Genomic DNA, 27918 nt, shown 5'->3' with positions numbered 1-27918 from the left:
TCAACCTCCTCCTCTCCAAAGAGAAAAGCCCAAGTTCCCTCAACCTTTCCTCATAAGACCTACCCTCCAAACCAGGCAGCATCCTGGTAAATCTCCTTTGCACTCTTTCCAGTGTCTCCACATCCTTCTTGTAGTGAGGTGACCAGAACTGCACACAATATTCCAAATGTGGTCTCACCAAGGTCCTGTACAGTTGCAGCATAACCCCACGGCTCTTAAACTCAAACCCCCTGTTAATGAACGCCAACACACTATAGGCCTTCTTCACGGCTCTATCCACTTCAGTGGCAACCTTCAGAGATCTATGGATATGAACCCCAAGATCTCTCTGTTCCTCCACATTCTTCAGAACCCTACCCAAGTATGACTTGCATTAATATAGCAACTTTCACAAACTCAGGACATATCGAAGTAATATACAGCCAATGGAGTACTGTTAAAGTGTAGTTGTGATATGGTACAAACTAATAATAACATGATGGGAAAAGTGGCTACTTGCTCGAGGTGATACTAAAAGAACCACAGAACAAAGCAGCTGCTAAACCATTTGACCCTCGCCCAAACTAGTACGGTCAAACTAAGGCTGACTCTGCTTATCTTAGGGAAGGGAAGTAATAAAACAATATAAGGCCCACTGGCCTGACCTCAGGGTGTTTTGACAAGTGCCCTAGAACTACATACATAAAACAAGGCCAACTGGCCTGATCTCAGGGTGTTTTAAGAAATACTTTAGAACTACATACATAAACAAGATAAGGTCGGAGGTGAGGGAGTCACCGAACCATTTTGTTCCTTCAAAGGACAAGATAATGTTATTACTGATAAGACCGAGGGGCCTCGGAGGTCACGGTGAGATGCCACTTGTATTGATGTTGTTACTAATTGTTTTATTGCTCATTTTCCCGCGTAAGCCTTTGTCACAAAACCTGATACTGATTTTGCATAAATTGTGGACTGTTTCTGGGGCTAGGTGCGAACTTGGTGGAGGAATTAGCAGCTGTACCAACTGCTCTCTGACATCAAGTCTTCTCCATCTTCTGCATGCAGAGCTTCGTTATTAAATGCTTGTTATTTTGACAAGAACGAATTTGTAAAGTCTGTCTTTTACAAGTAATTTGCAGGAAAAAAGTTACACTTCAACATTGTCACTGTTGTTACGTAGACAATGAGGCAGCCAATTTGCTCACAGCAAACTCCCACAAAAGTAATGCAATAAGAACCAGATAATCCGTTTTTGGCTTGAGGATTAAATGTCAGCCGGGACACCATTCTTCTCCACAATAATATCAAGGATCTGTTACATCCACTTGAAAAGGGCAGACAAGGCCTTAGGTTTAATGTCTAACTCAAAAAACATATTTAGAGAGGCAAACATTCAAAATTCTGACATGGAGAGAGAAGGAATTGGTGCTTATATGAAGGATGACTAACAACTAAAAGGGACCTTGAGCAATACAAGGAAGAATAACAGATGCCAGATATCCGAGACCAAAAGAGAAAAAAACGTTGGAAAATCTCAGCGGGTCTGGCAGCATCTGGAAGGAGAGAAAAGAGCTGATGTTTCGAGTCCAGATGACCCTTTGTCAAAGCTATCTGAGGCTCTGCTCAGAGTACAACTAGGTCAATAGTGGAAACTAGTCATACCAAGTAAGTTACAAAAGCCCCGAGATGGTGAAAATAGTTGCCATCGGACTAACAGCACGATTTTCGGTCATGTGCAGATTGGTATATTTGAGCATGAGTTCACGTTTCGGAGTATAAGCAAACTGCAACTAAGGTTACCCAGCAGCTATTCAGATTTGAGTAAATGTTGAAAACTTTTATCAAACTCATGACTCCCTCTGTTCTTGGATTGGACCTCATCAGGAATCAGATATTCACCAGTTTGATTAGCTGGGGTGCATCAAGTTCTTACATACCAGATATCATTTGAAGAGATAAATGATTTTGGATGCACACACTGATGTGCAACCAGCATGGGCTCCCTCTACACCAAAGGTACTTTTATTTAATTTACAACACCTTGGCTTTAATTGGCTGAAATATATTGTGGTGGCACGGTGGCACAGTGGTTAGCGCTGCTGCCTCACAGCGTCAGGGACCCGAGTTCGATTCCGGCCTCGGGTCACTGTCTGTGCGGAGTCTGCACGTTCTCCCTGTGTCTGCGTGGGTTTCCTCCGGGTGCTCCGATTTCCTCCCACAGTCCAAAGATGTGCAAGTTAGGTGGATTGCTAAATTGCCCATAGTGTTAGGGAGACTTGCTAGGGTGAATACATGGGGTTGTGGGGATAGGGCTTGGGAGTGATAGTGGCTGGTGCAGAATCGATGGGCCAAATGGCCTCCTTCTGCACTGTAGGATTCGATGATTCTACTTGTAACAATTTGCTCACTCTTGGTCCTTTTCAATTGGTGACACAAACGCTTTTGCATTGCAAGCCCAATTACTTTCAAAGATATTTGCAGGACCATGGGCCTAATTGGTATTTCACTCAGAGAGCTGGCCCAGGCATGGCAGCCAAATTGCCTGCTTCAGTCCGATATTATTTTATGATTTTAAATGCCTGCACTTGAACAGTTCACCTTCCTGAAAAACAACCGTTTATCATTTGCCTACATTTAAGGCAGAGAAGGCCACACAAATTGAGCACATCACAGAAGGTGGTTAAGAAGTTCAGGAAGCATGTTCAGGGGCTCATGCAATTGTGTGGTCTGACTGGCACAGGCAGTACAGTGCCAAAAGGACCAAGTTCTAAAATTAGACAAGCTAACCTAGTCAACTGAAAGAGCTGTGAGTTAATGTCAAAGAAAGACTGGCCTCTTCTGGCAGAAAGTAGTTTAATAATTTTTTTAAATTAAATTTTATTGATCAGAGATTTCAGATCAATACTTTCTTCAGCAGCTCTTTCACCTTTAACCCAACTATTCCCTCCTCCAAGAGCAGATCCTTGAAATCTCTTTTTAAAATATTAATGCGTTCAACCTAATTCTTTATTCCTACAGGTGAAATGGTTCAGGTTTCAGTCTGGGTGTGCACTAGACCAGCTACGTTTAGGCAGACTAAAGCCAAGGGTGCATTTACCTGGCAGCCGTCGCGTTCATGTAAATGATTTTCAGGTCTTGCCAAAGCTATAATTATAATGTTAACATGGCCGGAATCCAATGAGACACCAAAGCAAGGACTTCCAGAAACGTGTTGCTCCACTTCACTTTGTACTTTATGACGCACTTTGCGCTACGCAGGGACAATTTCCTCAATGGGTGCCTGACTGGTGTGCAGCACCTTTAAGGCAATAGCTTCCTCTGTCTTTTTTTTGCTCCTCCAATATTTGCACGGTAACCACAATGTTGGTGTGAAATAAGCAGCCTTTAAATCAACTCTACAATGATCATGGATGATTCTGTGAGAATGTAACTGCAGCCCTGTTCATCTTTATTTAAAACTCAACCATTTCATCTATAGAAATCAATACTTGGATTTACACGTTTAAAAATATCATAGATCTAAGGTCCAGGGTTTTATTATTCTGGGGCATCTGCATGACTCTGGGTGAGCCATGAAACTGAGGTGTCTGGAAACTTCAGCATCACTCTGGCCTCAGAGCTGCAGCTACACTCCTGGGTGCTGTGGTCGCGCAGACCCCAAAACGTACAGAGCATCCAGGGGAATTAGAAGTGGAAATAAACCATAAATGTTTTGCCTGCCTTCAGCTGCAGGCGCTCCGTATGGCAAGGTTATAGGACCAGGCCATGGCAGCAGATTTTGATGGGGCACTCCTGTGCTGAGGTGTAAGAATCACTAGAAAATTAAATAGGAGGCCAAGAGGACTCCATCCTGCCTCATTAAAATACAAAAGCTGGGCCTGTGCTTCCTACAGAGTGCAGGTGCAGACACAGTTGCACACCTATGGGAAGCCCAAACATCACGCGGGGGGGGAAGCATAGGCAGGGCAGACATTGAGGCCGGTATTTTATGACCTCGCTCAGGCGAGGTTCGAAAAATCCCGCCCTATGCCAATGGAGAATTCCGTTCTGCAAGCTGCGCCCGCCCCGATTCCAGGGCAGGCATGGCGGTAAAATTCCAGCATGAGTCTCCACCTCTTCTTTCTAGACCAAGAGAATTCCACGGGTATGGGGCCAAACAAAATTTGCACTAATATATTTATCATCAATGCAAAAACCAAAATTGCTAAATCTGTAAAAGACGAAGTAACTTATTCATACGTTCAAACAATGCCTTTCATGACATCCCAAAAGGTTTAATATAGGAAAGGGGGCTGTTAATTTGTGCGCAGCAAGCTCTCATTACAGCAGTGTAACAGTAACTAAATAATCTGCTTCAGTGACTTGATTCAGCCACGGAATCAATTATATCCACCTGAGAGAGCAGTCGGGGTTTAACTGGGTGCCGTACAGTCGAAGGTGCTGTCCTTTGCCAATAGGAACAAGCTTACAAAAATGAAGGGACCATGGCCCTTCCGATGGGGATACCTTAATCATTTTAAAATAATAACCTTTCTTCACACTGTCCCACTGCCAGAGGTCCCCATCTTTCTGCTGCTGGACTCTCTCTGGATCTGTGTCCTCAGCTTTTTAAAAAGCCTCTCAAGCAAATCAATAAATCAGGTGCTCACAAGATTAGGGAGCAAAGTATACTGCATCGAAAAATACAAAGGTTATTCCTAGAAACAGCCCATTCTCAGTAGCAAAGTCCTGCTTCAATTGAATGGAACTTTGGTCAGGCCACACCTGGAGTACTGTAAAGTCCCCTTACCTTAGGGAGGATATTATTGCCACAGAGGGAGTGCAACAAAGGTTCACCAGACTTGTTCCGAGGATGGCAAGACTCTCCTATGGAGAGATATTGGGGAAACTAAGCCTGTATTCCCTAGAGTTGCAAAGAATGAGAGATGAGCTCATTGAAACCTATAAAATACTTAGAGGGATGGACAGGGAAGCAGTGGCATAGTGGTAACGTCACTGGGCTAGTAATCCAGAGACCCAAGATCTGGGGCACAGTAGGCGATGAAATTTCAATTCAATAAAAATCTGGAATTAAAAATTTAATGATGACCATTAAACCATTGTTGAATGTCGTAAAACCCATCTGGTTCACTAATGTCCTTTAGACAAGGAAATCTGCCGTCCTTACCCGGTCTGGCCTACACGTGACCCCCAGATCCACAGCAATGTGGTTGACTCTCAAATGCTCTCTGAAACGGAGAGCAGTTAGGTATAGACAATAAATGCTGTCCCAGCCAGTGACACCCACATCCTGTAATTGAATTTCTAAAAAGTGGATCAAAACATGAAGTAATGAAAGATGTGAGAGTATAAGGAGAGCAGTCCAGTGGGATCAGTTTTGTATTGTTTAGGCAAAAAAAACACCAGAAATAATAGGTTCTTTCTATGTATAAACTTGGTTTCAAGTCTAAGGTTACAAAAACAAAGGGCATTGCTATTTAATGTTAAAGTCTCTGACACAACACACTCCTCGGCAACAACTTGTTATTTTAGGGGATTTTCACAGTAACTTCATTGCAGTGTGAATGTAAGCCTACTTGTGACAAATAAATAAATAATCTTTAACATCCTGTAAAGTAGAGCACATCTAAAGGGTGCAGAGAGATGGAGGGAAAGAGATGAAAGAGAAATGGACAATAATTATATTGCAAGTGGCCAAGGAAAATTAGTCAAAGAGAAGAGTTTTGAGAAGGTTTTTGAAGAATGAATAGTGAGCTGGAGGAGTTTAGGGAGGGAGAGCTGGCTGACAGCTCTACACCAATGGTGAGGCAAAGAGAGGAAGGAGGCATAAAAGGCCAGGGTTGAAGAGGTAAAGAATGTGGAAAACATAAAGCAGGATGGGGTTACAGAGTGTAGGTAAAGCTCTGAAGACAAGGTTAAGTTTGATGTGTTGTGTAACAGGAAACCAATATGGCTCCACAAGGGCAGGAGGAAGAGGGCACAGAGATTACAATGTTTTGAATCAGTTAGCATTCTAATAGGGTGGAGGGTAGGACGTTATTAAGGCACTGGAGAAATCATATATTCAGAGATTTGGACTTTACGTCTTAATGATGGTTAAGGAAATGTTGCTGAGCTCAGCTGTGGGTTGAACAAGGTACCAAGGTCTTGTATTTTTCAACCTAACCAGTGGTCAGGGAAAGGGGCAGAGTTAGAGGTAAGGGAGTGGAGTTGACAATGGGGCCTGAAAGATGTGACATTAGCCTTCCTGACGTTAACTTAATTCTTATCTTAAGAATTTCATTCTTCCATAGTTATATAGAAAGGTAATCTGAAGGCATAAAGGTGATCATGGGGTTAAGGTGCTGGATGGGTGGAGCAGAGTGCCAATATACATATGGAAAGTGACCTGTGTCTACAAATGCTGTCACTAAGGGGCACTTGTATGAGGAAGCAGAGCAAATGGTGGGTCCTTAAGAGCACTTCACAAGATAACAATGTAGGGTTGGAAGAGGGATGGACATACTGTTGGACGGATTGAAATAGTTCTCCAAGAAGAAAGTGCTACAAAGCTCGGAGACAGTGGACAGATGGCAAAGGAGATAGATACCATTAACCGCATCAAACTCAGCAAAAAGTTGAGGAAGGACTACTAAAGTAATCTTTAATATTTTTCACTTTCTATATGCGTTATTGGGGATAGGCTATAAAGTGCTAGGTTTCACAGCCTATGTCATAAGTAAAACAGACAAGAATATATGCCAGGGAAATGGCAGGAAGGAAGACTCAAAAAAGGGAACCAAAAGGAGTAATAAGCAAAATTGGAAGATTACATTGCAAAGAAAAAGGAAGGAAGGCAGAAAAAAAGCGAATAAAGCCAAAAAAAACAAGTAGTTAGCAAAAGAAAATGAGAAGTGAAATGAGGAAGATACCAGTGAAATAAATCGGAAATCAAAAGGTAGTGAGATGTTGTCAAAAGTATATGCCATCATTTTAGATCACAATCTTAGCAACACAAGAGTTCAAATGGTGCAATCTCTTAGTATCTTTGCAAAGTTGTTTTTTCTTATTCTTCCACACGTTGTGGGCAAAGCTAGGTTTTGTTGCCCATTCCTAATTACCCTTAACAACAGCATGAGGCATTTCTCCAATGACCTTTGTGGAGAAAATATCCCATGGATACCTTGGAGGGAAACAAATAATAAATGAAGGTGGTCATTTTAAAGTGTATGCTCTTATCCACGGAATAAACTCAGTTCCTGGATGCAAAATATTGGAAAAAGGGGCAGAAACCAGTTACACCGGGTTCCACCACTTTCCAGAGCTTTCACATGAACCCCACTAAGTCGAAGGGCATTTAAGTTGGCCTAACAGGCCTGCAGCTCATTCTTCTGCAGCTGCACTGAGCAGGCACTGGTTAGGAAACCCGCCCAGTAGAAGCAGATAGTCAGCTTGCGTCCGGCAATAGGAGGAGCTGAGAGGAGCAGACAGCATGTCATAGGGAAGCCAAGAACAGAAGCGAACCTGTCCTTCCCTCTTGCCACAAAGTTTCTGTCCTTGAAACCTTCTGGCAGCTAATTTTGGACGGTATACAGAGGACCCCAAAGCCACTGGCTATTAATGCTCCAGGCATAACAGGCTGGACTTCTGCCCCAGTATAGGCCCAAAGGCCAAACATACCCTCGCAAAGGAAAGAAAATATTATCTTTGTGTTAATAAAGTAAAGCTTTCATTGATCTCTAATACCCAAGCTTCTGGACAACAAGAATGCAATTTGCTATCAGACAGAACGCCAAGGTACATCTGGACCTGAGTGGTAAGGACAGATAAACTACATTCTATTTCAATGTAATGTAGTGTAAAGCAGTGGTTAGTCCTGCTTGGCTACAGACAAAAGGGTACAAGTCAAATAGTTTAACAGTAGTGCGGACACTCATATAGAACATAGAAAAACTACAGCACAAAACAGGCCCTTCGGCCCCACAAGTTGTGCCAAACATATCCCTACCTTTTAGGCCTACCTATAACCCTCCATCCTATTAAGTCCCATGTACTCATCCAGGAGTCTCTTAAAAGACCCTATTGAGTTTGCCTCCACCACCACTGATGGCAGCCGATTCCACTCGCCCACCACCCTCTGTGTGAAAAACTTCCCCCTAACATTTCCCCTGTACCTACCCCCCCAGCACCTTAAACCTGTGTCCTCTCTTGGCAGCCATTTCCACCCTGGGAAAAAGCCTCTGAGAGTCCACCCGATCTATGCCTCACAACATCTTATACACCTCTATTAGGTCTCCTCTCATCCTACGTCTCTCCAAGGAGAAAAGACCGAGCTCCCTCAGCCTATCCTCATAAGGCATGCCACTCGATCCAGGCAACATCCTTGTAAATCTCCTCTGCACCCTTTCAATCTTTTCCACATCCTATAGATAAAGTTTCAACACCAAACTTTCGCAACTTTTCAGAAAAGCCAATTGCTTACATTTGGTAATATTTCAATCTGCATATTGTAATACTTCAGAAACGTAAATGACAAAATGCTTTAGTGCACTTCTCCGGTTCTTTCCTTCCCCTGGAAGAATTACATGTTGTGCAATGTTTTGTAATCAAAAGTGATTTGGATTGGGCAACAAAAAACAATGTTTGATGCAAAATCCCATTATTTGAAACCTTATCTAAAAACAAAGGCTGTTTAGGAAAAAAGTGTTTATTGAACAGTCTCCAAAAAATGTAGAGTTGGTCAACTTGATCTCAAAAGCAAAATCTGAGTCATTTATTTTCAAGGAACTGGTTCGTGAGGAGGAAAGAGTATATTGCACTGAGCTCAGACAATATTTATTTTACTGTCAACAAAATTTATTGCTTCCGGCACAACCCCTTTCGAAAGGCAATCTGAATTGACAGGATGTTATCGCAGAATCCACTCTCCGCTGTTCACGCCAGTGGGATTTCTGATCTTGCCGGCAGCGCTCCTCCGCCCGTGGGTTTCCCGGCAGCGTGGGGTGGCTTCACTGGTAAGCGGCGAGACCAGAGAATCCCGCTGCCAGTGAACGGCACGTCACGGAGAAACACACAGCTGGGAGGCCGGAGAATCCTGCCCATCGTATTAGTTGCATCCTGAGATATTGAACCAAAGACCTTTCTACGGTAGATGTAAAAGATTCCGTTTTAGTTTTCAAAATGAGCAAAGGAGCTATCACTGGTGTCCTGGCTAATATTTATCCTTAAATCAGCATCACAAGTAAAGATTAGCTAGTCATTATCACATGACTGTTAGTAGAACAGCTAACAGTAGAGTTAGCTATCCACAAATTGGCTGTTGCATTTTCTACACTTCAAAAAGTACTTCACTGACCAGAAAACCCTTTGCGCTGTCCTGAGGTTGATAAAAATGTTTTATGATTGCAAGCCTTTCTTTCTTTAAATGTGGAAAGGAAGCTTATTAACTAGATTCAGGATCAATTTCCAGGTCTACTCACCAATAAATTGTCACAGATTCCACTGGCTATTTTTCCTAGAGTATTGGCATCTAATGGTGCTATGACCATTAGGTCTGCCCACCTCCGCAGGTGTATGTGTAGGACAGGATCTGACCTCTGCTTCCACATCTAAAGGGAACAAAACAGACAGCAGTATTGGATGAGCACAATACAAAGCTGTGTGACATTCATTTTTACAATGGTCTTGCAGAGAAGGAGGTCACAGCCAAGATAAGAAACAGTGAGCATGAGTGAGTGCATACTATAATTTGGAAGGGCCCAGGAGATATGCAAGTGGACTGGAACTGCATAGCAATTTCACACTGCTGGTCTCATCTTGAATGAAAGTATTAGTGATCATATGCAAGTAGGGGAACTCATCTTTCATACTCTTCAACATCTCTCTCAATTGCAAAGTAACAAACAGGAACCAAAATTATGAAAATAATTCACATAGTACATGCAGAAAACTGGTAGATAAAGAGCCACTTCGGATTTTGAATATTTTGAAGTCAAAGAGTTTATCAAATCTCTGGCATCAGAGACAGCCATGGACCCCATAAGCAATCTCCTTTAGCTACTGGTTGAGTAGTTCTCATGGGTGTAACTAGATTGACACTCAAACATGTATACATATAAGTCAATATGTGCAAATCATTGTTACCTACATAAGTTCCAGTAAAAGCTCAAAATGACACCACGATTGAAGTGGGAAGGACAGGACCCGGCAGGCTATTTTTATTACCAACCCAATGCTGAAACCGTCCAGCAACATAAACAAGCCAACAGCCAGGAGGAATTCTGAATGCTGATAGATGTGAAATAAATGTCATTCCCCCATATGGTGTGGAGATGCCGGCGCTGGACTGGGGTGGGCACAGTAAAAAGTCTCACAACATCAGGTTAAAGTCTAACAGGTTTATGTGAACTTAAGAACATAAGAAATAGGAGCAGGAGTAGGCCATCTAGCCCCTCGAGCCTGCCCCGCCATTCAATAAGATCATGGCTGATCTGAAGTGGATCAGTTCCACTTACCCGCCTGAACCCTATAACCCCCAATTCCCTTACCGATCAGGAATCCATCTATCCGTGATTTAAACATATTCAACGAGGTAGCCTCCACCACTTCAGTGGGCAGAGAATTCCAGAGATTCACCACCCTCTGAGAGAAGAAGTTCCTCCTCAACTCTGTCCTAAACTGACGCCCCGTTATTTTGAGGCTGTGCCCTCTAGTTCTAGTTTCCTTTCTAAGAGGAAAGAATCTCTCCACCTCTACCCTATCCAGCCCCTTCATTATCTTATAGGTCTCTATAAGATCCCCCCTCAGCCTTCTAAATTCCAACGAGTACAAACCCAATCTGCTCAGTCTCTCCTCATAATCAACACCCCTCATCTATGGTATCAACCTGGTGAACCTTCTCTGCACTCCCTCCAAGGCCAATATATCCTTCCGCAAATAAGGGGACCAATTCTGCACACAGTATTCCAGCTGCGGCCTCACCAATGCCCTGTACAGATGCAGCAAGACATCTCTGCTTTTATATTCTATCCCCCTTGCGATATAGGCCAACATGTGGTAATGTGAAGTTGTACGAACTGAGCAATGGCATGATGGGAAAATTGGTCAACTATTTGGTGCAATATAAGAAAGGCTGACTCCGCATAACTTAAGACATGCCTGACCTCTGTAAAACCTGATAAGGCTGACTCCGCATAACTTAAGGCGTGAATAAGACCAGAGAAGGTCAAGCTATTCCAAAATGCCTGACCTCTGTAAGGCCTGATAAGATTGACTCCCCATAACCTAGGGCTGTATGAGTAAATAAAACAAGATAAGGTGAGGGATGAAGGAGTCACCGACCTTCTTCTGTTACATCAAAGGGCAAGATAAGGGTATGAATGATGAGACAAAGAGTTCTAGGAGGTCAGCAGGTTGTGCCATGATTAATGACATTGCTTATGATTCCATTACTGATCGAATTCCTGAATAAGCTCTGGTCACGCAAACTGATAATGATTATGTCTAAATACTGAACTGTTTCTTTCTGTAAGCGCGGACTTGAGAAGGAATTAGCAAGTTGTACCAACTGCTCTCTGAACTCAAGTTTTCAGCCAATACTGCACGCAGTCTTTCGTAAATAAAAGCTAGTTATTTTGTCGGAATGAACTTTGTTGAATTTTTCTATCACAGTCAAGAAGCAAGAAAATTTCCACTTCAACAGTACCTTCAACAAGCAGCGCTCCGAAAGATTGTGCTACCACATAAACCTGTTAGACTTTAACCTGATGTTGTGAGACTTCTTACTGTACTCCCCTGTATAGCATGGGTTAGTCAGACTATCCCACTGTGGATAAGAGAATTGATAGGGGTGTTCCTCAGCTTCAGTTGCTAGACATGATCTATTTTAATTTATGATTGAAAAAGGGACATTTCTGCGAACAGAAGTTAATGTTTTTTTGCAGATTCCTTCGGTGGATTTGTTTGAATGTTAGTCAACTTAATGAAATTAACTTGAGGCAATATACTAAAATTGCCAAACTTTATGAAGTTATTTTTCATATTTTGTTTTAAATCACTGGGTAGTTAAATAAATATGTGCCTTTTGATAGCAGAGGGGAAACAATGGGAGAGATTTTTCATTTCATTATTTATGCTCTTCATAATATAGAGAACCGGGCTCTGCTAAAAGTGAAGAATAGCTAAAGGAATTCCAGGAAAAGGTCACTGCTTGCAGGGAAATGTTGACATTAGCGTTTGATGAGGAATGTTACAAATTCAGATTAGCCACAGGTACCCGATCGAGCTTGGTGGTTCGGTCATTGTCTTAATGTTTCAGTCACTGGCTTAACGGGGCTGAACCTCTTCACCCATGAAAGTTTTCTGAAATTTGTCCTGTATCTAATGCGATAACAACGTAACCCAGCAACATAACAATCACAGCCTCTTGCAATTTACACTGAACAGTTGCGTGTTCTTCAATCTCTTAGGCGTACATAGCAAAAACTTAGTGAGACAAGAATGGTTAAGAATGATCGAGCTGCTTTATTTCCCAGTCAGCTGAACAAATTAAAACAGCTATGATCAGACTCCCGGTTTAAATTGAATACAATGGTTTGTACATTGGAAGGATTTGTTCTGCTCATTTTATTTGCATAAATTTATTAAACAATGAACAAAGAATACATTACCTCCCACTCATCTGAGTCACTATAGATTTTAGCTGGCACATCTTTGGAGTCATAAAAGTGCTTAGCGTGCTCTGTGGTCACCACTATTACTTCAACCTTCAAACAAGAGAGAGTAAAAAGAGAAATTATTGTACAGTGTTGCATAACAATCAAAAAGGATTTGAGAGAATGGTTTCGCGGGTAGGTAACAGGGAGAATTTATCATGGCCAATGATAACCAGCACATCTTTCGGACTGTGGAAGGAAACCCACGCAGACATGGGGAGAATGTGCAGACTCAGGGAGAATGTGCAGACTCAGCACAGACAGTGAACCAAGCTGGGAATCAAACCCAGGTCCCTGGCGCTGTGAAACAGCAGTGCTAACCACTGGCTTCAGCTAGCTATGGCTCACAAAGGGTTATGTTTGCTTTTTTTCATTCATGGGATCGAGATGTCTCTGGCAAGCTTGACATTTATTAAACAACCCCTTCTCCATCACCATGACCACCACCAATTGAGACAACTGAATGGCACGTTAGACTATTTCAAAGAGCAGTTGACCAAACCACGTAAGGATGGCAAATTTATTTCCCTAAAGTACATTAGTCAACTAGTTGGGCCTTTACACCAATCTGATAGTTTCATAGTCATCAAGTCTAACACTAACTTTTTATTCCAGATTGTATTTTCACTTCATTTCAAGACCAATAGTGGTATGTGGCCCATCGTTGTATCTGGTGCAAGTAAACTTCTGTTTCCCAAATGGTTTTTCAAAGGAAGAACATGCATCTACCATACAGATTTGAAACCTTAACGGTCTCTCTCTCTCCACAGATGCAGCCAGACCTGCTGAGTCTTTTCCAGCATTTTCTGTTTTTTTATACATCCACTATGTTTCTGACAATACTCTAATTTACTGTACCAAAGCTCCCAGGGTTAATCACATTCTAAATCACTAGACTATAGTTTGGATTGACTTACTGGGTCTCCATGAAACCACAGTACTGTCAAAAACAGAAGTAAATTTATATCTTAAAATAAAATCGAAATTTCACTTCAGCAACTAACTATTTGATTTTTGCTTCAAGTGAAAGCTGCTTAATGGTTGATACTGTTGCTAATAATCCAAAAACAGGGAACTAATGATCTGCTGACGCAAGTTCAAATCCCGCTAAGATAGTCGGGGAAATCTGAATTCAGTAAATTAATAAACTGAACGGGGGGGGGGGGGATTTAAATGTCGAGCTTGCCAGAGACATCCAGATCCCATCAAGGAAAAAAGCCAACATAACCCTTTTGTGAGCCATAGCTAACTGAAGTCAGCGGTTAGTGCTGCTGTCTCACAGCACCAGGGACCCGGGTTTGATTCATGGCTCGGGTCACTGTCTGTGCGGAGTTCTCCCCGTGTCTGCGTGGGTTTCCTCCGGGTGCTCCGGTTTCCTCCTACAGTCGAAAGACGTGCTGGTTAGGTGCACTGGCCATGATAAATTCTCCCTCATTCTACCCGAACAAGCGCCGGAGTGTGGCGACTAGGGGGATTTTCACAGTAACTTCATTGCAGTGTTAATGTAAGCCTACTTGTGACAATAATAAATATGAAAAAAAATAACGAGATCACAAATTTTATTTTTGAAGTGCAGTCACTGTTACGAAAGGCAAAATTAGGTAGACAATCACGCAAATTAAGTTAGCATAAACGCGAAATGGAAGAATGAGCAAATTAGATTTCTAATTGTGTTGACTGAGGAGGGCATGTTAAGGAGGACATCAGAAGTCTTAACAAAGAACAATACAGCACAGGAAACAGGCCCTTCGGCCCTCCAAGCCTGTGCCGCTTATTGGTCCAACTAGACCATTCGTTTGTATCCCTCCATTCCCAGACTGCTCATGTGACTATCCAGGTAAGAATTAAACGATGCCAGCGTGTCTGCCTCCACCACCCTACTTGGCAGCGCATTCCAGGTCCCCACCACCCTCTGTGTAAAAAACATCCCTCTGATATCTGAGTTATACCTCGCCCCTCTCACCTTGAGCCCGTGACCCCTCGTGATCGTCACCTCCGACCTGGGAAAAAGCTTCCCACTGTTCACCCTATCCATACCCTTCATAATTCTGTACACCTCTATTAGATCTCCCCTCATTCCCCGTCTTTCCAGGGAGAACAAGCCCGGTTTACCCAATCTCTCCTCTTCTTTGAATATGAGATCTTTTAAATCCAATTGAGAAAGGAAGTGGCATTTGAGTGGAAAATAGCAAAGTTCCTATGTGCAATGTTCCATTATGCATGCCACGAGAACACAAGATAGCACGAGAAGATTGATATATGGGGGGGGGGGGGGGGGGGGGGGGGGAGAGAGAGAGAGAGAGAGAGAGAGAGAGAGAGAGAGAGAGAGCACAATCACCTTAAGGTATATTAAAGTTCGTCTGCATATAACGCATGATTCTTTCAGGTTCATTTTCCCAATGTAAAAGTAGTCCATGCTCCAAGCAAAAAAAGTAGCATTACATTTCTGGATCTAAGAAAGTGCCTTGAAATGAGTTAGTAACAGCTTTATCAGAGACCATAGCTTTCCTTCCTTCTGCCACAGTCTTTTTCCCACAGCTATTATCTTACTGATCTCCAGGTGTCATGAAACGTTGAGAGTTTTTCTTTCACACCACAGCATGAAAAAAACACTTCAGTAAATAACTTATCGCAGCTCAAGCACATTTCCACTGTAACTGTAAGAAATTTGCCACAGGCAAAAGGCCGTTCCTACGCTTCACTGTGCAACAGTTTGAAGCACAATACTTTCGCCCCATTGATTTACTATGAAAATATGCCAAGTGATGTCATTCTTAATCATTTAGATAAAACAAACTTGGGATCAACCTGCGCCTCAATCGTGGAGTTGGGGATGGGGTGGGATTATCAATGGGAAACTGTTTGACTGACAGCAAGAATCATCCAATCAGTTGATCTAAGTATTCATTCTCCAGCTGACATGCAAAATGGGAGTGAAGTGAGGATGGACATGTTGGTCAACCAAGGGCAATTGTATGGGGGTGGGTGGTTGGCAGCAGGACATGTAATGATAGCTGCAGGTATATATGTCCAAGCAGAGTTTGCAACCCTAGCCCCATTCCAGTTTAAACTTACAAGGTAATATGACTAACGCAGTACTGATGAATTGCCGCCTTATCAAAAAGTGGGGTTCTTTGGGCAAGGTATTAAAGAAAGTTCCTAGCTCATTCTGCCTGCTTCCCAGAGTATATTGAATACCTTATTTAAATAGCGAGGGAGTCTTCCTTTGTAAATACTTCCCTGAACCAAAATCAGGTCAACTGCTCGTTCACCTCATCGTTGTGGGTAAGGGTTATTTTTGAGCTGAGGTGAAAAAAAGGGTAAAATATACATCAGTATTTAAAAACCAGTCAGTCTTTCTGAAATTGAGAGAGAAAAACAGTGCAAGCAGCTGTGAAAGTTGGAGAAAGAAGCCTCTCAGGAAAATGACATTTGGTTAAAAATACAACAGCCTTTATCTGCATTGCAAGCAGGAATTTAATTGCCTCATCCAATTGTAAGGATGCGAAAAGTCTAATTTGAACATAAAGCATTTAACTGAGTAACTGCCACAAATTCAAACACTTTTAACCCATTAAATCATACAGCACAGGTCATTCAGCCTACTGTGCCTATGCTAGCTCCTTAAAAGACCTATCCGTTAGTCTCACACCCCTGCCGTTTCCCCATAATCCTGCATGCATTTTCCCTTCATATTTATTCAATACCCTTTCAAAAATTATTGCATCTGTTTCCAGTGCCCTTTGAGGTGGCACATTCCAGATCGCAACAACTTGCTGCAAATAAAATTCTCATTTCTGGTTCTTTTGCCAGTCACCTTAAATCTGTGTCCTCCAGTTGTAGACTTTTAAAAAAACTTATTTACGGGGGCATCAGTGGCTAGGCCAGCATTTAGAAACATAGAAAAACTACAGCACAAAACAGGCCCTTCGGCCCCACAAGTTGTGCCAAACATATCCCTACCTTTTAGGCCTACCTATAACTCTCCATCCTATTAAGTCCCATGTACTCATCCAGGAGTCTCTTAAAAGACCCTATTGGGTTTGCCTCCACCACCACTGATGGCAGCCGATTCCACTCGCCCACCACCCTCTGTGTGAAAAACTTCCCCCTAACATTTCCCCTGTACCTACCCCCCAGCACCTTAAACCTGTGTCCTCTCGTAGCAGCCATTTCCAGCCTGGGAAAAAGCCTCTGAGAGTCCACCCGATCTATGCCTCTCAACATCTTATATACCTCTATTAGCTCTCCTCTCATCCTACGTCTCTCCAAGGAGTAAAGACCGAGCTCCCTCAGCCTATCCTCATAAGGCATGCTACTCAATCCAGGCAACATCCTTGTAAATCTCCTCTGCACCCTTTCAATCTTCTCCACATCCTTCCTGTAATGAGGCAACCAGAACTGAGCACAGTACTCCAAGTGGGGTATTGTCCATCTTTAATTGCCCTGTTAAAGGCAAGGATGAGCTGCCTTCTTGTACCATTGCAGACGGGGCAGCACAATGGCACAGTGGTTAGCACTGCTGCCTCACAGCTCCAGGGACCCGGGTTCGATTCCCGGCTTGGGTCACTGTCTGTGTGGAGTTTGTACATTCTCCCCGTGCCTACGTGGGTGTCCTCCGGATGCTCCGGTTTCCTCTCTCAGTCTAAAGATGTGCAGGTTAGGTGCATTGGCCATGCTAAATTGCCCCTTAGTGTCCCGAGATGCGTAGGTTAGAGGGATTAACGGGGTAAATATGTGGGGTTATGAGGTTAGGGCCTAGATGGGATTGTTGTCAGTGCAGATTTGATGGGCCAAATGGCCTCCTTCTGCACTGTAGGGTTTTTATATGAAAAGCTATTGAAACTACACCATATGCCAAATAGTCCATCCAGTTTCATTCCTTTTTCAGAGGGCAAAACACATTGCTGCGGTCGTGGATCTGGAGTCACATGTAGGCCAGACCAAGAAAGCCATTAATGAATGAGATGGGTTTTTATGACAATCGTTGCAGAGGCATCATTACACTTTTTATTCCAGATTTTTATTGATGGAATGCAAATTCCACCTTGATGACAATACCACTGTAACACCGCCCTTTCTTTTATCTCACTGGAAACAGTTTCTCCTTATTTACCCTAACAAAACCCTTCAGAATTCTCAATGTCTCTGTTAAATTTCCCAGAACATGCCGTTCCCTCAGGAGAATAGCTTCCCTGGTCTCCATGCAACTGAAGCCCTTCAGGTTTCTGGAGCTATTCTGGTAAATATCTGCATTCACTTCAAGGTCTTGACATCCAAGGTAGGTACCCAGAGCTTAAGTGAATACTCCAGCCTAATCAGTGATTAGGTAATACCTGATCAGTGATTTATAAAAGATTCTTTTTGTACCCTGTGTTTCTGGAGCCAAGAAAGCCATGTTTTTAACAGCTTTATTAATGTGTCCTGCCATTGTCGAAAAAATGTGTCTGATTTGGCTAATCATGAAACTGGTCCAGAAATAATTAAAAGCACCAGATATTTTTCCTTCAATTCAGTCGTTTCAATATATTTCCCAGAGCAATAATTGCTTTAATAGTCTACTGAATGGGGCAGCACAGTGGTTAGCACTGCTGCTTCACAGCGCCAGGTACCCGGGTTCGATTCCCAGCTTGGGTCACTGTCTGTGTGGAATCTACACGATCTCCCCGTGCCTGCATGGGTTTCCTCCAGGTGCTCCGGTTTCCTCCCACATTCTGAAAGACGTGGTTAGGGTGCATTGACCCGAACAGGCACTGGAGTGTGGCGACTAGGGGAATTTCACAGTAACTTCATTGCAGGGTTCATTGAAGCCTTACTTGTGACTAATAAATAAACTTTAAACTTTAAGGCATTAGGAACATCGTTGTGTGTTCAACCAAATAAACAAAATCAACAACTTAGGGGCATGTGGGCCCGGAACATAAGAGAGGGGGAAGAAAAGCAACAGTTTGTCCAGTCATTATCACCTTGCTGTCTGTGGAAACTTGCTGGGCGTGATTGTACCAACTTGTCGTGCCTGGCAGTGGCCACCAGGCACCCCAGCGACACCAGCTGGGCACCGCCAATGTGCCAGTTGGCCACTGTCAGTGTGCCAGGAGCTGTGCTGGGAGGGGAGGGGGGATGACCATGGGGAGAGGTGGATTGTGGAGGGGGTCAAGATGGCGGTGCATGTCGGGGGTCATGGAGGGCCATCGGGAGATCCATGTCGAGAGGATTTGGGGGGGGGGGGGGGGGGGGGGGGGGGAGGAGGAGAGAGGGATCCCAATGCACTGTGAGATCAGTACCAGGGAACAACTGACCACCCTCCAAACGAATGAGTGTGGGTGATTGCAGTCTTGAGCGCACTTGACAGACCGGCGCAGTTCACACCATTTTTCTTGCCATTCTGACACTTTTGGGGGGAGAAATTCTACCTACTGCATTTGCTACATTCAACAATGGCTACACTTCTACAATACTGCTCAACTTCGGGACGTTGAGATTGTGAAAGACGCCATATAAATGCAAATCTTTCTTCCTTTCTTATAGAGATGTTGATGGTGGTGGAGATGCAAATCCAACTTTATATAGGAAACAGAACAGATGTGCAATAGTAAGCTCAGTACAGGGCTGTATCTGGCCAGGGTTTGAGTTCTCTGAACTGGATTTCCAACCACATGGGTGAATGTTCATTACGCAGGTGAAGCCAGAGAGTTGCCTGCCAGATTTGGCGACATTCTGCCAAATAAAACTAAGATTTTAAAATTACTGGTGTAATACATCCTACGATGTGCGAATACATTTGGCTGGTTACGCTTTCCAAAGAGGGAGGACATGTACGAATGAGCCTAATGTGCTAATTGATAAACGACCCATTAAAGATGGGAATATCTCACAGGAAGTGAAGCAGCACAACCGACTCCTTTTCCCTTTAAGGGGTACAGGGAGAAATGGGTGGCAGCCACCAGTTAGGAACAGATTGGATTGTCAGAAGCTGCAAAATCATTTGTCAGCCTTCCTCTTAAATTACAATCATCCAAGAGATGATGAGCAGGAGAACCATAATCCTAAGCAGATGTCTTGCACTCTGCACACATCTGGTCTTCGTTTTCTTCACTGGGAAAGTAATTGCACTGAGAAAGGGCCCATACGAGGGCACGTAGGACACTGAATCAGAGGAGAATGAAGGGCCCACATTAAATTTTCCTTTAAAGTGCTTGCAATAAAGCTATGTAACTGAATGGGTTTGATATTTTGACCTGAACTTTCCCATCCTGCCCGCCACAGGAACCATAGCGGGCAGGACACAGACCACACAAAGATCCGCTGACCTCAGTGGGATTTGCCGGCCTTTGGGCGAGCGCGGCCGGAAAATCCCACCCCTTATGTCAATAAGAGATGTTTATTCCAAATGTGTTTTTAAGAAAAACACCAACTTGCATTGAGATAGCACTTTGATGTAGTGAAAAAAACAGGAGTATTATTGGACATGACTTGACCAGGTACTGGGACAGGTGACCAAAGAGGTAGATTCTCGGGAGTGTCTTAAAGCAGAAAAGAGAGGTGAAGATATCGAGGAAGGGAATTCCAAAGCTGATGGCCTAGACTGCTGAAGGCACACCCATCAACAAGTGCTGAAAATTGGGGACGCTCAAAATGCCAGAACTGGAACCAATGTTGAGGAAAACATTAGCGACGATTCATATTTTTTATTTTCCCGTTAGACATACATAATATTAGAGACATGTTTTTGATTAAACATATTGTCTCTTTGTAAATAGCACCCTCTAGTGATCTTTCTGCTCATTTCCTGGCCGGAGGTTCAATAAAGCCGGCACAATCACATAGCTCAGTCCTAGGACAATGGGTTCCGGGACAAAGCACAATGCCATGGAGTTGTCGGTGTCACCTCTCTTTCACAGAACCTCATCCCCTTCCTCCCAAGTGCCAGGCTGACACAAGCCCCATCACAGAGCACTCCTCATGGCAATGTGCAGAAGTGGGTTGCTATCCATGATGCTCACTGCATTCATCTCCAAGTAAAGAAAATGAAAGACTTGAGTTTCTGTGGTGCCTTTCACGATCCCAGGACTTCCCCAAGCACTTTACACCAATGAAGTACTTGTTGAAACGTAGTCACTGTTGTGATACAAGAAATGTGGCAGTCGATTTTACACAGCAAGCTCCCATGAACACCAGATCATCTGTTTCAATAATGTTGGTTGGAAGGTAAATATTGGTCAGAATATTTGGGAGAACTCCTCTGCTTTGCTGAAACAAATTGGATCTTTTACATCTGCGTGGACAGATGAGGAGAGGCCTCGGTTTAACATCGAAAAACAGACCTCCGACAGTGCAGTGTTCCCTCAGGCAGCATCACCCGAGATCGTGTCCCCAGCTCTTTGCAGTGGGACCCACAACTTTTTGTCTCAGAGGCTCCCAAGTAACCCGTGGCTGACACTTTAATCACAGGCACTCTGCACGGAACTAAGTTCCGAGTGTATAAACTCCAGGCATACCATAAAGTCATGCGAAAAGCAACAGATAACAAGCAGCAATCATGCAAGTTGCTCAAGATACACAGATGCATCTTGCTCTATGAACTTTGAGAAGAAAAAGTTATGCCGAAAGAGTGAAGATTGCCAAATCCTACTCCCCATAACAAGTAAATGCGATAAACTAGGAAATTCTGAGTTTTACAAGTCTCTGAATCCCATAAGACAGAATGAACCATTTAAAATATATGAGCTAATTAGGGACAGTCAGCATGAAAGTGTAAAGGAAAAGTAATGATCAACAAATTTAATTGAATTTTTTTCAGCAAAATCATAAACTCTTAAAAGGTCATTTGGTTCTTTGAAAGACTGTCCAATTAGACTTTCTCCAAAGCCCTGCAGTATTCTCCCCTGCATGTATTTACCATATGTACACGAGTAATGGTTGATCTTGTGTAAGTCAGCCCCCCCTTGACTTTTGGCTAAAAATAAATACATTTTTCATCTGTCTCACACATAAGAGAACCCTCGACTTGTAGCCAGAATATCCAAGTGCTCTATACTTGCAACCTGCTCACCACTGAAGTCAAACTCACCCCAGTGCAAACCCACTCACTGATAATCATAGAATAGTGGGTCATATAATGGGTGACCTTCACGCTTCGAGGTGTGAATGGCACACCACTGAAGTTCAGCTCCTCATGTCTGTGCACATCAGAACGTGCTGTCAGGGTTCCACCCCAATCGTATGCGCTGCTTTTGGAGCAAGGTTGGCAGGAATAGCCTCTGACCTTGCAACTCTGCGGTAGCAAGACAACAGAGAGGGTGGATTTCAACCCCTCAAACTTTTTACTCATGTAAAAATCAACTCCCTAATTTGAGACTAAAAATTTGGTCTTAAAAACTCCAAATTTTATACAAATACATACAGTATCCAATTTCCTTTTGAAAGTTATCATTGCATCTTCTTCCATCCCTCTTTCAGACAAGCATTTAGATAACGAGAAATATTCTATATATGGCGTTCCAAAAAGCATCTGATACTTGTAAACATTATGACACACAAGAATTACATTTTTAGAGCGCCTTTTACAACCCTCAGGACATTGAAAAGTAGTTTACAGTTAATGAACTACTTTCTGAACAGTAGTCATTATTGTAATGTCAGAAGGGAATATAGCCCTATTTGGGCTGCATTTCACTGCAGTATCGAGGGAGTGCCAAATTGTCTAAGGTGCAGTCTTTTAGATAACATTGAATCAAGGCCCCACCTCCCTCTTGGGTGGATGTAAAATCCCCTGGCTCTATTCAAAGATGTTTGCCGACGACACGAAGGTTGGTGGGGTTGTGGATAGTCTGGAGGGATGTCAGAAGTTACAGAGGGACATAGATAGGATGCAAGACTGGGCGGACAAGTGGCAGATGGACTTCAACCCAGATAAATGCGTAGAGGTCCATTTTGGCAGGTAAAATGGGATGAAGGAGTACAATATAAACGGAAAGACTCTTAGTACTGTAGAGGATCAGAAGGACCTTGGGGTCCGGGTCCATAAGACTCTAAAATCGGCCCCGCAGGTGGAGGAGGTGGTTAACAAGGCGTAAGGTGTGCTGGCCTTTATCAATCAAGGGATTGAGTTTAGGAGTCCGGGGATAATGATGCAGCTTTATAAGACCCTCGTCAGAGTCCACTTGGAGTACTGTGCTCAGTTCTGGTCGCCTCATTACAGGAAGGATGTGGAAAAGATTGAAAGGGTGCAGAGGAGATTTACAAGGATGTTGCCTGGATTGAGTGGCATGCCTTATGAGGATAGGCTGAGGGAGCTCGGTCTTTTCTCCTTGGAGAGATGTAGGATGAGAGGAGACCTAATAGAGGTATATAAGATGTTGAGAGGCATAGATCGGGTGGACTCTCAGAGGCTTTTTCCCAGGGTGGAAATGGCTGCTACGAGAGGACACAGGTTTAAGGTGCTGGGGGGTAGGTACAGGGGAAATGTTAGGGGGAAGTTTTTCACACAGAGGGTGGTGGGCGAGTGGAATCGGCTGCCATCAGTGGTGGTGGAGGCAAACTCAATAGGGTCTTTTAAGAGACTCCTGGATGAGTACATGGGACTTAATAGGATGGAGGGTTATAGGTAGGCCTAAAAGGTAGGGATATGTTTGGCACAACTTGTGGGGCCGAAGGGCCTGTTTTGTGCTGTAGCTTTTCTATGTTCTATGTTTCTATGTGGAGATGCCGGCGTTGGACTGGGGTAAACACAGTAAGACGTCTCACAACACCAGATTAAAGCCCAACAGGTTTATTTGGTAGCACGAACCACTAGCTTTCGGAGCGCTGCTCCTTCATCAGGTAAATGGGAGTTCTGTTCACAAACAGGGCATATAAAGACACAAACTCAATTTACAAAATAATGGTTGGAATGCGAGTCTTATTCTCACAAGAATCAACAATGGTTTCATGGTCATCAGTAGATCCTTAATTCCAGGTTTTTTAAAAACTGAATTCAAATTCCACCATCTGTCGTGGCGGGATTCGAACCCAGTCCCCAGAACAGTAGTTGACTTTCTGGATTAATAGTCTAGCGATAACAACACTAGGCCATTGCCTCCTCTATGGGTGGGTACATAGAACATAGAACATTACAGCACAGAACAGGCCCTTCGGCCCACGATGTTGTGCCGACCTTCATCTGAAACCAAGATCAAGCTATCCCACTCCCTACCATCCTGGTGTGCTCCATGTGCCTATCCAATAACCGCTTAAATGTTCCTAAAGTGTCTGACTCCACTATCACTGCAGGCAGTCCATTCCACACCCCAACCACTCTCTGCGTGAAGAACCTACCTCTGATATCCTTCCTATATCTCCCACCATGAACCCTATAGTTATGCCCCCTTGTAATAGCTCCATCCACCCGAGGAAATAGTCTTTGAACGTTCACTCGATCTATCCCCTTCATCATTTTATAAACCTCTATTAAGTCTCCCCTCAATCTCCTCCGCTCCAGAGAGAACAGCCCCAGCTCCCTCAACCTTTCCTCATAAGACCGACACTCCAAACCAGGCAGCATCCTGGTAAATCTCCTCTGCACTCTTTCCAGCGCTTCCACATCCTTCTTATAGTGAGGTGACCAGAACTGCACGCAATATTCCAAATGCGGTCTCACCAAGGTCCTGTACAGTTGCAGCATAACCCCACGGCTCTTAAACTCCAACCCCCTGTTAATAAACGTGGTAAGGTAATGCATTGTAGGTTGAGGTAACAATATTTAAACTGGATATTTAATTTTATCACACTGAGCACATTTATTGCTTTACAGTCAATGAAGTACTTTTGAAGTGCCGTCATTTGGAGTGAAGTGCAACAGCCAGTTTACACAATATTCTACAGTATGTTTCCAGTTCAAATAGAAAGGAGGCATTACTAGACCTGATACTTGGGAATGAGGTGGGCCAAGTGGATCAAGTGTCAGTAGGGGCATGTTTAGGAGTTAGTGATCATTAAGGTTTAGGTTGGAAATGGAGAAGGACAAGGAGCAATCCAGAGCAAGAAGAATTAACTGGGGAGGGAAGCCAACTTCAACGCAAGATAAATTGGAATCAAACATTGCCTGGCAATGACTGCAACTGAACAATGGACTGTCTTCAAAGAAGGGAAGTTTGGAGTAAAGTCGAGGTACAAAGGGAAAAGGTAGGCCAAACAAATCCAGAGCTCCTCAGAAGATGGAAGAGATATAGATTAATAAGAAGCATAAAAAGTGTGCTTGTGACAGATGACAGCTGGATAATAGAATTGAGAACCAGGCTGGAAAAAAAAAGGAAAATGACTAAACAAATAAGAGGAGCCAAGAGAGAGTATGAGAAGAGACTGGCTACTAACACAAGGGGGGATCCAAATGTATTCTATAGGCATATAAACGGTAAATGGGTGGCAAAAGGATGAATGGGCTAGATTAGGTCTAAAAAGCAGAAGGCTGAGCTACTAAATGAATATTTGCATCTGTCTTTACCAAGGAAGAAGTTGCTACCCAGGCCATGGTGAAAGACTCTTCAAGAGTTTTATATTAATGCAGTGGTATTAGATAGACTGCCTGTTGGGTGAGACACCAGGTCCAGGTGAGATTCATCCAAGGATAGAGGAAGGTGAATGGAAATTCCAGAGGAACTGACTATAATTTTCCAATGTTAGGCTTGGAGTGAGACCAGAGGATTGCAGAATTGCAAATGGTGTTTGCAAAAACTGTAAAGATAAACCCAACAACAATCCAGTCAACTTAACCTCTGTGATGGGAAAACTCTTGGAAATAAAACTGATAGACACTTGACGGAATGCATCATGGATTTTTTTACAAGTTAACAGTGTTTAACTAACTTGCTTGAGTTTTTTGATGCGGTAATGAGGGTATTGCCGTTTATGTGGATTTCCATTTTTGATAAAATGCCACAACTGATTTGTAGGCAGAGTTAGCACTAATGGAATAAAAATGTCAACGGCAACACAGATACAAAATTGACCGAGTGACACAAAACAGTGGGTTGAACAGCTGTTTTTCCAGACTGGAAGGTGGTTTATGGTGGTGTTCCCCTGTGGTTGGTGTTAAGACCCCAGCTCTACCAGATAAATGACCAGGACCTTAATGTACCTTGTCAGCTCTCCCTCAGTACTGACCCTCGGAGTGCGGCACTCCTTCAGTACCGAGTCTCTGACGGTGCTACCGTGCTACCGTGCCCCCCTTGTGTTAGGGCGGCACGGTAGCACAGTGGTTAGCACTGCTGCTTCACAGCTCCAGGGTCCCGGGTTCGATTCCCGGCTCAGGTCACTGTCTGTGTGGAGTTTGCACATTCTCCTCGTGTCTGCGTGGGTTTCCTCCGGGTGCTCCGGTTTCCTCCCACAGTCCAAAGATGTGCGGGTTAGGTTGATTGGCCAGGTTAAAAATTGCCCCTTAGAGTCCTGAGATGCGTAGGTTAGAGGGATTAGCAAGTAAATATGTGGGGGTAGGGCCTGGGTGGGATTGTGGTCGGTGCAGACTCGATGGGCCGAATGGCCTCCTTCCGCACTGTAGGGTTTCTATGATTCTATGAGTGCAGCGCTCTCTCAGTACTGACCTCAATGTCAGTAAAACAAAGAAAGTCACTGACTTCAGGAAGCGTAGTGGCCGACATGTCCTGTCTACATCAATGGCAATTAAGTGGGAATGGTCGAGAGCTTCAGGTTTCTAGGTGTTCAGATCACCAACAACTTGTCCTGTTCCCCCCATGCCAACACTATAGTAAAGAAAGCCCACCAAAGCCTCTACTTTCTCAGAAGGCTAAGAAAATACAACATGTCAGCTACAACTCTCACCAATTTTTAAGAGACGCATCATAGAAAGCATCCATTCCGGATTTATTCACAGCTTGGTATGGCTCCTGCTCTGTCCAAGACCGCAAAACACTACAAAGGGTCATGAACGTAGCCCAATCCATCACGCAAACCAGCCTCCCATCCATTGACTCTGTCTACACTTCCCGCTGCCTCAGCAAAGCAGCCAGGGGTAGCACGGTGGCAGAGTGGTTAGCACTGCTGCCTCACAGCTCCAGGTACCCGGGTTTGATTCCCAGCTTGGGTCACTGTCTCCCCATGTCTGCATGGGTTTCCTCCAGGTGCTTTGGTTTCGTCCCACAGTCCAAAGATGTGCGGGTTCGGTGGATTGGCTATGCTAAATTAACCCTAGTGTCAAAGGAATTAGCAGGATAAATATGTGGCGTTACGGGAATAGGGTGGGATTGTGGTCGATGCAGACTCGATGGGCCAAATGGCCTCCTGCTGCACTGTAGGGATTCTATGATTCATAATCATGGACCCCACGGACCCCGGACATTCTCTCTTTCACCTTCTTCCTTCAGGAAAAAGATACAAAAGTCTGAGGTCGTGTACCAACCGACTCAAGAACAGCTTCTTCCCTGCTGCCATCAGACTTTTGAATGGACCTACCTCGCACTAAGTTGATCTTTCTCTACACTCTAGCTATGACTGTAACACTACATTCTGCACCCTCTCCTTTCCTTCTCTATGAACGGTATGCTTTGTCTGTATAGCGCGCAAGAAACAATACTTTTCACTGTATCCCAATACATGTGACAATAATAAATCAAATCAAAAGACCCTCTGATGGAAATTGGAGCTGAAGCTGGTAGTTGGGGAGAGTGTGTGTGTGGGGAGAGGGGGAAGCTGAGCCAGAGGAGTGAGGAGGAAGGGGAGAGGGAAGAAGGGAAAGGGGAAGAAGGGAACGGGGAGGAGGAGAGGGAAGAAGGGAAAAGGGAGAGGGAGGGACAGCGAGAGGAGAGGGAATCACCTGCGCCAGGCCGCCAATGGCCGCCGCCAGCTCGGGCAGTTTAATGGCCGCCACGCTCCCGCTAACCGCCACCAACACGCGCCGCATGGCCTCCCGGCTCCAACCATTCACCAACCCCCCCCCCCCTTTACACACAATGGGACAGGGAGAGGGGTGTCAGTGTAGCTCATCCCCAACCCTCTCAACCCCTCCTCCACCTCTCTACCACATAAATCCAACTTCCTCCAGACATATTATAATAGCGCACCAAATAATCCAGGATGGCATTGCCCTCGAGGGGCCTGAGCCTTAATATCTATCAATCAGTTAAAGTGCTCCCCCTCCATCGCGTTTGGTATCGCCCATCCTCCCATAGCCTGCCGGGATATGTAATCACCCCCATTCCACCGCGGACTACAATATCCAGAAGGCGCCGCGCGGGGAAAGGGCGCATGCGTC

The 27918-nt window shown here is 44.0% G+C and overlaps 1 protein-coding gene across 3 annotated transcripts in view; it reads right to left on the bottom strand.

Annotated features, from left to right (window-relative positions):
* The window catches only part of ppcdc (phosphopantothenoylcysteine decarboxylase), an 87230-nt gene extending 59637 nt beyond the window's left edge, over positions 1 to 27593 (bottom strand). For 2 of the 3 annotated variants that reach the window (XM_078200119.1, XM_078200118.1), the window contains exons 1-3: positions 27481 to 27578; positions 12630 to 12725; positions 9441 to 9569 (exon numbers count right to left, since the gene is read on the bottom strand). In XM_078200119.1, the coding sequence (XP_078056245.1) occupies positions 9441 to 9569; positions 12630 to 12725; positions 27481 to 27567 (312 nt within the window). In that variant the 5' untranslated portion in view covers positions 27568 to 27578. Of the gene's footprint in view, positions 1 to 9440; positions 9570 to 12629; positions 12726 to 27480 lie in introns of all 3 variants that reach the window. The other variant, XM_078200117.1, reaches the window with a different exon arrangement.
* Positions 27594 to 27918: the final 325 nt, after the last annotated feature.

This window comes from Mustelus asterias, chromosome 29 (genome assembly GCF_964213995.1).
Source record: "Mustelus asterias chromosome 29, sMusAst1.hap1.1, whole genome shotgun sequence".
Taxonomy (NCBI): Eukaryota; Metazoa; Chordata; class Chondrichthyes; order Carcharhiniformes; family Triakidae; genus Mustelus; species Mustelus asterias.
Note: the sequence above shows the minus strand (reverse complement) of the source record. Positions and strands in the feature narration are given on the sequence as shown.